General features: G+C 36.3%; 1 protein-coding gene across 2 annotated transcripts in view; it reads right to left on the bottom strand.

Moving 5' to 3' along the window:
• Window positions 1–8,160, bottom strand: part of runx3 (RUNX family transcription factor 3) — a 68,316-nt gene extending 60,156 nt beyond the window's left edge. Inside the window, exons 1-2 of one of the 2 annotated variants that reach the window (XM_066717300.1) lie at window positions 7,716–8,160; window positions 7,377–7,499 (exon numbers count right to left, since the gene is read on the bottom strand). In XM_066717300.1, coding sequence (XP_066573397.1) covers window positions 7,377–7,434 — 58 coding nt within the window. In that variant the 5' untranslated portion in view covers window positions 7,435–7,499; window positions 7,716–8,160. The remainder of the gene's footprint in view (window positions 1–7,376; window positions 7,500–7,715) is intronic. The other variant, XM_066717299.1, reaches the window with a different exon arrangement.
• Between the last annotated feature and the right edge of the window lie 1,211 nt (window positions 8,161–9,371).

Below are 9,371 nucleotides of genomic sequence, written 5' to 3' on the forward strand. Positions count from 1 at the left end.
TTAATTCTCCGAAACTCTCCACCCTAACCACATTGTTGCTGTTAACAAATTGCTTGGAAGTTATTGTTATAAAATCTGCGCCCTTCTAAGGGATTCGTTCTCCTTTCGGTTACTTGGATTTGTATGCAGTAACCTGTCATCTTCAGTTCAGTTCAGTTGCCCATTGAATTCCTCCGTAGCAAGAACTCATGTATCTATTTATTATATTTCCAGGGGATATTATATATAAACGTTTGCAGATGATGCAGTTTCCTACATTTCTGATAAGACTGAGATGCAGAGTTAGCACTGTGCATGCAGAACCTAGAACATGGCTGTTAAACCTGGTTTCCTATTTAATATAGTATAATACTTCTGAAATCTTTGCATTAGAGGAAATGTTTCTTGTTATTTTCACTCACATGCTGAGTGTGTGTCTGGGTGGATAAATCATCCCGTTTCCCATTTGAGTGCTTGTTCATCTGCATCTGTACTGGTGAAATTATATATTTTTTTCATATTTTTGACTTGCACAATTCAATGTTGTGTAATAGATGTTTGCAGAGTGTGTGGTTTTAAAGTTGTTTCATCTAACAGCTCTGCAGCACATGATTGCTTTGCTTACCTTTAAAAAACCAAATCAACAAGATTTGGTCATGGACAGACCCTATAGGACCTGTTCATAAAACTCTTTTCCAGTTTTTTTTTTGCAAATTAGAGGGGGGGACGATGACAAAGAAATGTCATATAAAACTTCCAGAGAGCTAAAAATAAGTTACCAAAAATATTATATATATATATATATATATATATATATATATATATTTTTTTTTTTTTTTTTTTAAATTAGTGTCACTGGCTGGTTGTTTTTCTCCTTTAGAGAATATTCATAAAATGGTTAAAATATAGTATATAGAGTTAAAGGCCTGATTAGAAGAGTCCAACAGGCTGTGGCTTCTCCTTCCAACCTAATTGGTCTTTTAATTGAAATAAGAACTTTCTTATTTAGGCTTTCTTTATGGTTTTGAACTGATTTCAAAAATGTGAGGTCATTTGGACTGTATAACTGCTGATTACCATAAAACAACAATTCCTGTTATGGAGTTTATAAGTTTGATCAAAGGTTCAATGAAGTAATGGACGGTTCCGATGGACTAAAACCGAGAAGACACCAAGGTCCAGGACTAGAAATTGTTAGTCAGATGTTAAAGATTCCCCTGCCTCTTTCACCACACGCACTCCCCCTGTCCCCCACAATAGGCTGGTAATCAAAGAGTCAAAGGAAAAACATAGATAGCAATGACGCTTTGATAACCGCTCTCTCAGTCCTTCAAAGACTTAATAGAAATGTATCTAAAGGATCTGTTTCAGCAATTAATCTGCATTAACCCCTAATTTACTATCCTCATGATAGCAAACTAATCCATCATGAATACCTTCTTCAGGAATGCTGTAACATAATTTAAAGACACGTTTTGCCCTGAAGATAAAACTATTTTAGTTGCCAAAGTTTTACTGTTTTACCACTGTATACCTACATAATACACTGCTTATGAATGCATCTTTGTAAATTGTAATCTACGTATTAAACTATCAACTATCAAGCAGATCTTAACTGTTGTTTTGTATTGTAAACTATAGGCCAAAACACACCATTAGTAAGTTATTATATATTATATATACTACTGCATTTTTGTAATGCTTTAAAATGTTTCTTGTGTAAACAGTCGCCCTGGATAAGGGCATCTGCTAATAAGTACATCAATAAATAATAATAGTAATGCAAAATACAATGATCTTAAAAATATATTGTTATCTAATAAGTAAATGTCATCATATTAAAAAAAAACAAGTTTACTGATTTCTTCATTGTAATACTTACATCATATAAATTCCAGATTTTTTATTGACAGAAAATCATACTGAGTAAGCATTTCCATTATCCAATTAGTGAAATTTACTTAATGTCTGTGTCATTTTTTCCATAAATGTTACCAGTCCAATTTATTTTCTGTATAGAATACTCATAGCTGAACAATCTTGTGTGCTGGACTATACATTTTGTTGACATTTCTGTTCATCAATTTTCTTTTCATCACAAACTAAATCTTATCCACACATTTATTTGATGCCAATTCTGCAGTTACATTTTATGAATCTGAATCTCATATGGTTTTCATTTTTTTTTTTTTTTTTTGCTTTAAGCAATGTTTATTTAGCATAAAGCAGTTTTTATAAGAGTAAATTTATAGCCTATACGTTTCAAACCATTTTTAATGTGCTGGTATTGACAAACTGTTGGCTGTCAATCCTTAGATATCATTCTTACTGAAAAGAGATGCATCTTCAGCAGAAACATGAACATGCTCAAATACTTGACTGATCTTTATCAGTGTCTGTGTACACCTAAAGATAGGTCTGTTTGATAAAATGTTTAAAAACCACAGTTACATAAGGTGTTTTAACACCTCAAGGGATAGTCATGCAGAGACTACTGTAGTCTGATTTATAAGATGGACGTATTTTATTTAGCAAGTTGGATGTTTGGGTTTTGTCTGCTTAATGCAGCACAGTAAAATGTGACATATCTTCCATATGGCCCCTATCTTTCCATTAAAGGTTTTAAAATGAGAGTTTCCTTTCAGCACACCAAATGGCCAGGCAGGTTCCCTTGATTAAATATACAGACATGCTCAAATTTTTTGGTACCCTTACGGCTCATTGAAATAATGCTTCATTCTTCCTGAATAGTGATGAAATTAAAAGCTATTGCATCATGTATACTTGCATGTCTTTGGTATGTCATAGAATAAAGCAAAGAAGCTGTGAGAGATGAATTATTGCTCATTCTACAAAGATATTCTAAAATGGTCTGGACACATTTGTTGGTACCCCTTAGAAAAGATAATAAATAATAGGATTATAGTGATATTCCAAACTAATTCGTTTATTTAATTAGTATCACACATGCCTCCAATCTTGTAATCAGTCATTCAGCCTATTTAAATGGAGGAAAGTAGTTTGTGCCGTTTGGTATCATTGTGTGCACCACACTGAACATGGACCAGAGAAAGCAAAGGAGAGAGTTGTCTGAGGAGATGAGAGAAAATAATAGACAAGCAAGGTAAAGGTAAAGGCTTTAAGACCATCTCCAAGCAGCTCGATGTTCCTGTGACAACAGTTATAAATATTATTAAGAAGTTCAAGGTCCATGGAACTGTACCCAACCTCCCTGGCGGCTGCAAGAGGAAAATCAACCCCAGATTGAACAGAAGGATAGTGCGAATGGCAGAAAAAGAACCAAGGATAACTGCCAAAGAGATACAAGCTGAACTCCAAGGTGAAGGTACGTCAGTTTCTGATCGCACTATCTGTCGCTTTTTGAGCGAAAGTGGCCTCCATGGAAGAAGACCCAGGAGGACTCCACTTTTGAAAGAAAACATAAAGCCAGACTGGAATTTGCTAAAATGCATATTGACAAGCCCCAATCCTTCTGGGAGAATGTCCTTTGGACAGATGAGTCAAAACTGGAGCTTTTTGGCAAGTCACATCAGCTCTATTTTTGCAGATGAACAAACGAAGCTTTCAAAGAAAAGAACACCATACCTACAGTGAAACGTGGAGGAGGCTCGGTTATGTTTTGGGGCTGCTTTACTGTGACTGGCACAGGGTGCCTTGAATCTGTGCAGGGCACAAAGCACCCAAGAATGGATAAGAACAAAACATTGGACTGTTCTGAAGTGTCCTTCTATGAGTCCTGATCTGAATCCTATCGAACGTCTATGGAAAGAACTGAAACTTGCAGTCTGGAGAAGGCACCCATCACACCCGAGACAGCTGGAGCAGTCTGCGCAGGAAGAGTGGGCCAAACTACACAAACACCCTCAGACGAGTGTCTGATAGTTTAGCCCATGTCATACAAGAGAGGACATAGTACAGCTTTGTTATATTACTGCCCAGCACACCTCACCTCCATAAAAGGCTTTGCATAGCTACCTTTATTATTTTGAACGAACCACAAAACAATATTGACTTGAATCAGTTAAGTTTATTTTCTCAATTAAACAATTACAGCAACAAAAGCGAAAGCCTACAGGTCTTTCAATTCAATTTCACGTCAACGTTTTTCATACTGCATACACTGACGAGGCACTTAAGTTTCTTATTACGATATTTCCTCCGCAGAATAGCGAAACTCTAATCTACGGTTACAGATTTTAGCCCACTCAGCCTTAATGCTTGGAATCACGCTACAATATTAACCATAAATGGTTCTGAATTATTTCCAATTTTTTCAAATATTAGTTTAGAAATAAAACCACATGCATTGGTGCTCAAAGTCAAATTTTAGTTTTGTAGTGAGTTCCTTATTTTGCCTGGTGACACCAGAGCATGAATGCTTTGCTAAATGGGCCAGTTCAGAGTCTAATTACACATTTGGGATGCTGATCTTTTGATCGTATTATTTGCTTTGTTTTTTAATCAAATATAAAATTTTTCAGACTTTTATTCAGATTCTAATGAATTTAATTTAATTTAACTAGTTGGGTGTGGTTGGAGGTAAATGTTTTCCCCTAGTTATTTATTTATTATTTCATAGCAGACACCCTTATCCAGGGCGGGAAAGATATTAACCAAAATGTCCCTAAAAAAGGGGTTTACTTTTTTCTGGTCTGTTCGACCACTAAGGCACTGACCACTTTCTCATTTTTGCATCCAGCAACATTATTTCTTTGAAGTTGTTTGGAAAAGGTGACAGAGATGCAGGTTGTTGGACGTTGACAACTGTTACGGTGCTTGAGAACCCTAGTGTTTCCATTGATCAGTCATAGCACACACACTATAAAGGTGAATCACATTTTCTTAATTCACAAACACATTACACATACTTTTGCTTCTTTCTAATATTTTAATTTCCGCTATGACTACAACAATGCAGTGTGCAGTTGCAATCTATATAGACTAATATATTAATTTAAGTTATGCATAGCTACAGTGCTAGATTTAGTTATTTGTTAATGCAACAATTTCAGGCAACTTTTAGAAGTTTCATGCAAAAATGTAAATTTCACCTTTATTTTTTTAATAGGGAACTTAACTGTGCTTACATTGCAATACCATGTCTATATAACTCATTTTTGTACCTTCTCAGTAATATTTTACACTGAGTTGTTTGTCTCCAGTTTGCAAACAAATAGCCCCTTTTTAAAACTCCTTAAGCATAAAAATGCAGAATAAACTTGTATATGTAGACATGTTCTCTCTTTTTTTGTATGCTTTCTATGATGCAAATTTTGCAATGGGTGTTATTCTAGTCCATCACTATAACTGACTGAAGACTTGACATATCAAATTGTTCTTTACTACTAAATCACAACAAAGAGATTTGGTACAAAAAGTGTTCCTCAGATAATTACTTTTTCAATGAAAGAGTAGATCTGGTCTTTTTATCTGTGCCAGAAAAAGTATACCATAGCTTTTTTTGTTAGATTTTTTTCTTCTTTTATTTCTTTGTGATGGGCTTCTCGGATGTTTTCAGTAATAGCTATCAGTATATACTAAAGACATTTGAAATCCATTTCATTTGAAATGTGAAATGTTTTGTCAGATTGTAGGTGTCTTTATATGAGGTTGTACTGTTAAAGCAAACCTCTTGAATATATTAAAAAAAAATTCAGAATTTGGCTTTTAAACATTTTCTGCTTTTTGCATACTTTTTTATTTTGGATTTATATTTTTTAATTGTCTAAAGCTAGTGCTATTTCACTCTGCTTTACACGGTTATTCCAGGTCTGAATGAACAGTTTTTTCAGGTTTTGCAGGTATCTATGACATCTAGTCAAACATGTGTTATCTTTATCATCTGTTTGATTGCGTAGGCACAGAAAGACAGATCAAACTATTCAATTTGAAAACAAAAGCTTGTTAAGAAGACATGAGATGTGTTTGAAAGCTACACATAAATGCCATCAACGTTTACTGGACTTAAAATTAAAATTAAATCTTAACTTCTTGTTCCTGGGAATCCCCTAATAAGTTATCATGTGGATGACAGAAAGAACTGAAAAGCAATTGAAAAATATTCTGCAAACAATTTGGCTGTAATGCTGTCTCTGAAAAACTGCCTATAATTAACGTAATGCAAAGACCACATTTAGAAGAAGCCTGTTTTGAAGTTGCAAAGAGTTTTGGAGACCCCAGAATGGTAGCGATTTCATTTCTAAATCATACACAGCGTTTTCCACAATTCACATCCATTACCCTGTTACCGCTTGTGTAAAAAAAATAAACCTGCAGAAACACACACACACACACGCACACACACACACACGCACACATACATACCTTTCAAAATGCACCATAACACCTTGTTAAACTTGTAAAACAGTTTCCTTTCCTTGTTTTGATGTATGTTGTTGTATACTTTTATGCAGTAGGTCTATATGTAGTATGTGCAATAAGTGCTGTAGAATATCTACTGTGATCCACTAACAAGTTATTTGAAAACATGTTCTTAGTTTTTGTAAAGCTGTAAACCATGCTGTGTGTTTGTTTAAAATGGAATATATCATTGCAAGTGCAGATAAAGCTATAGCTATAAAAAGCACTAAAACCTCAAACACTGAAATAAAAAAAATAAAAAGTGCAATAATTCAATGATATGCTTTAATTTACCTACATATGCATATATCTGTCTCTCCATCTCTCTATCTCTCTCTCTTTATATATATATACCAAAAAGATAGAATACATGATGTTGCTATGGAAACAAACCTATGATGCCATTAAAATGGCTCCGAGACTGTACGGATTCTGAATATATACTGGAAATACGCCTAATCTTATTTTCTTGTTTCCGTAACAGGCTAAATAACAAGTTAAATATTTAATCCCATCGGTGTCTTCTTTATTATGTTTAAATGAGGATGTTGAAAAGTGGATCACTGCCATTTTAGAGTTGTGAAGTAGAAATAGAAACTATGGTGTGATTAATGCTTGTGGTGTGTACGACTCTGTTACGAGTGCTACAACAAGACTGCACAGTAAGAAGGATCTGCAGGTTTAAGGTAGAGGTCAAAATGAAGGCTGCAGTTAAGACTGACCATTCTGTCATTAGCCACTCTAGTAGAGCCGACAAGATGTCTAGCTTGTGGTAGTATTTGCATCAGTCAAAGTTTTGAATATGTCACTTACATAGCCTGCAAACAGTTGTGTGTAGAGCTTTTCACACTTTGCTAGCACTTCACAAACAAGCTAAACTGACAAAGTGTGAACAGGATCATTGGAGGTGTTAGCTGTGTGCATTTTGAGTTCTTTAGATTAGGCTGTCCTTAACTCTGAGTCCTCCTGCCTTAAAAATACACCGGCATAGAAAAATTGGGGATATGTGAACTTACCACGCAAGAAGCCCGATGAATAGTTTGAGAAGGAGTCGAATATGCTATTGGACGCCATGGCTTTGTTGAGCACGACGATGCTTGAGCCTTTTGTGGTTTGCGCCACTGTTAAAGAATGTTGTGCTGCAACAGAAAAGAGAAAAGAAGAAAAATCCCAGAGGAAAATAAGAGTCTGTTTGTAACCAAGAATTTGGGTTTGCACTGCCGCAGGAATCCTGTAGCCACAAGCAGCATATGTTAGCAGCATCAGAAGCAAAAAAGAAAAAGGATGCAGAAGAGAGAGTAGCCACAGTGGAAGCCTATGAGAGACACCAAAAAAGCAACTGAGGCTGGACTTACCAGACTTGGCTGAGGAGTTGTCTGGTGGCAACTTGTTAAAAAAATTGTCCGTTGAGGTTCAGGTGCTCGTCTAAAATGTAGGTTGCACAAGGCTTGTGGTTCTGTGGTTGTGTGTGAGGCCTGTCAAGAGTGTTAAGTCAAAACCCTGCAAAAAACGACTCAAAAGTCTCCTGCTAGTCCCTCTCTGATTGGAAGAGCCTGGGTCACATGGCATGTGAGGTCACAAGGCCTCCTCTTGAAAGTCTTTTTTCTTATTCCTTTTTTCTTTTTTCTTTTTTTGTTGCTTCTTTCTTTTCGTGGTTCTCTCCCCTGGATTGGTTCACCTGGTTTTTGGGGTGCAAGCGGCCTAACTGAGTCACAGGATCTTTCAAGTGGCAAAAAAGATACAACACCAAAAAAAAAAAAAAAAAAGCAACAACGAAGAACTAGAAATACATTTCGCATTAAATCGTATGCAGGAGCTCAGTTCGGGGTTGCAGCCAGAGCAGAAATCCTCCTGTGTGTTTGGTTGCCTCCTTGTTGAAGGGGTGTGACTCAAAGCGCATCTGTATTTGTAAGCACTAGTGGTTTGGTCCTGCAAACCAACTCTCCACCCTCAGTTACCACTTGATAGTATCATAATCTTAGACTCATTAGACTTAGTAGTGCCAGCGCTTAAATTCAGCAGTTTTTCTCTCTCTCTCTCTCTCTCTCTCTCTCTTTCTCTCTCTCTCTCTCACGGTCTCTCTGACTCTTTCGCTCTCTCTTTTTATTTTATTTTTCAAGCTGTTCCCATATGTGTATGTAGGCGGGACTTGACATCCCCTCACTGCAAAAATGGCTTCCATTCCATACAACAGTGGAGGCCGGGTAAGACTTTGTTTTCAGAGAGTCGGGCTAATGAGTGTTCGCTCACAGCCACGTTAAGCATCCTTCCACGCAGTCCCCTTCAGAACCCTGTTAAAGAGGATTACGAGGCTTACACCAGTTTATTGTTGAAATATATCGAAAGAACAACAAATGCCGAGGGTGTGACCATTGAGGTAAAGGCCAGCAGTGATCAGACGCACATTTCTCCAGTTTAAACAGTAAACAGTAAAAGGCAGTAAAACAGTAAAAGGCAGTTTCCCGGTTCCTGTAGAAGGCTCACTGGTACAGAGATTTGGGTCTGGGTTCTGGGTCAGCCTTGTACATAATGTAGTGCATTTGACTGCAATAAGGCCCCACATTTCAGAGATGCCAGAAATTGTATTTCATTATTTCATTTATTATTATTATTATTATTATTATTATTATTATTATTATTATTATTATTATTAAGAGAACATCAGGTTTTTTGTTCTAAGGAAAGTATAATTTTAATTTTTGATATTCTGAGACTGACCTAATCTATATCCTGTGGGTTTGCACTGCTCTCAGTGACTAGAGGCCTAGAGGCCAAAACACCAAATTAGCTTTTTGTTTTTCTCATGAATTTTCTACTGACTTTGACCTGATTGTGGTCATCAACGTTTTTCAATTTAACAAATTCCAGTGAGTGTTTACTGTGCTTGTTTTTAACCTTTAAAACTTTGTGTGTGTGTGTGTGTGTGTGTGTGATCACTGTGACACAGGGAAGCACTTGCTGCCCCCCCCTCCCCCAGCAGAGCCACTCTGTGTGTCCCTGACCAAGACTGG

The sequence above is a fragment of the Amia ocellicauda genome, chromosome 11, assembly GCF_036373705.1.
Source record: "Amia ocellicauda isolate fAmiCal2 chromosome 11, fAmiCal2.hap1, whole genome shotgun sequence".
NCBI lineage: Eukaryota > Metazoa > Chordata > Actinopteri > Amiiformes > Amiidae > Amia > Amia ocellicauda.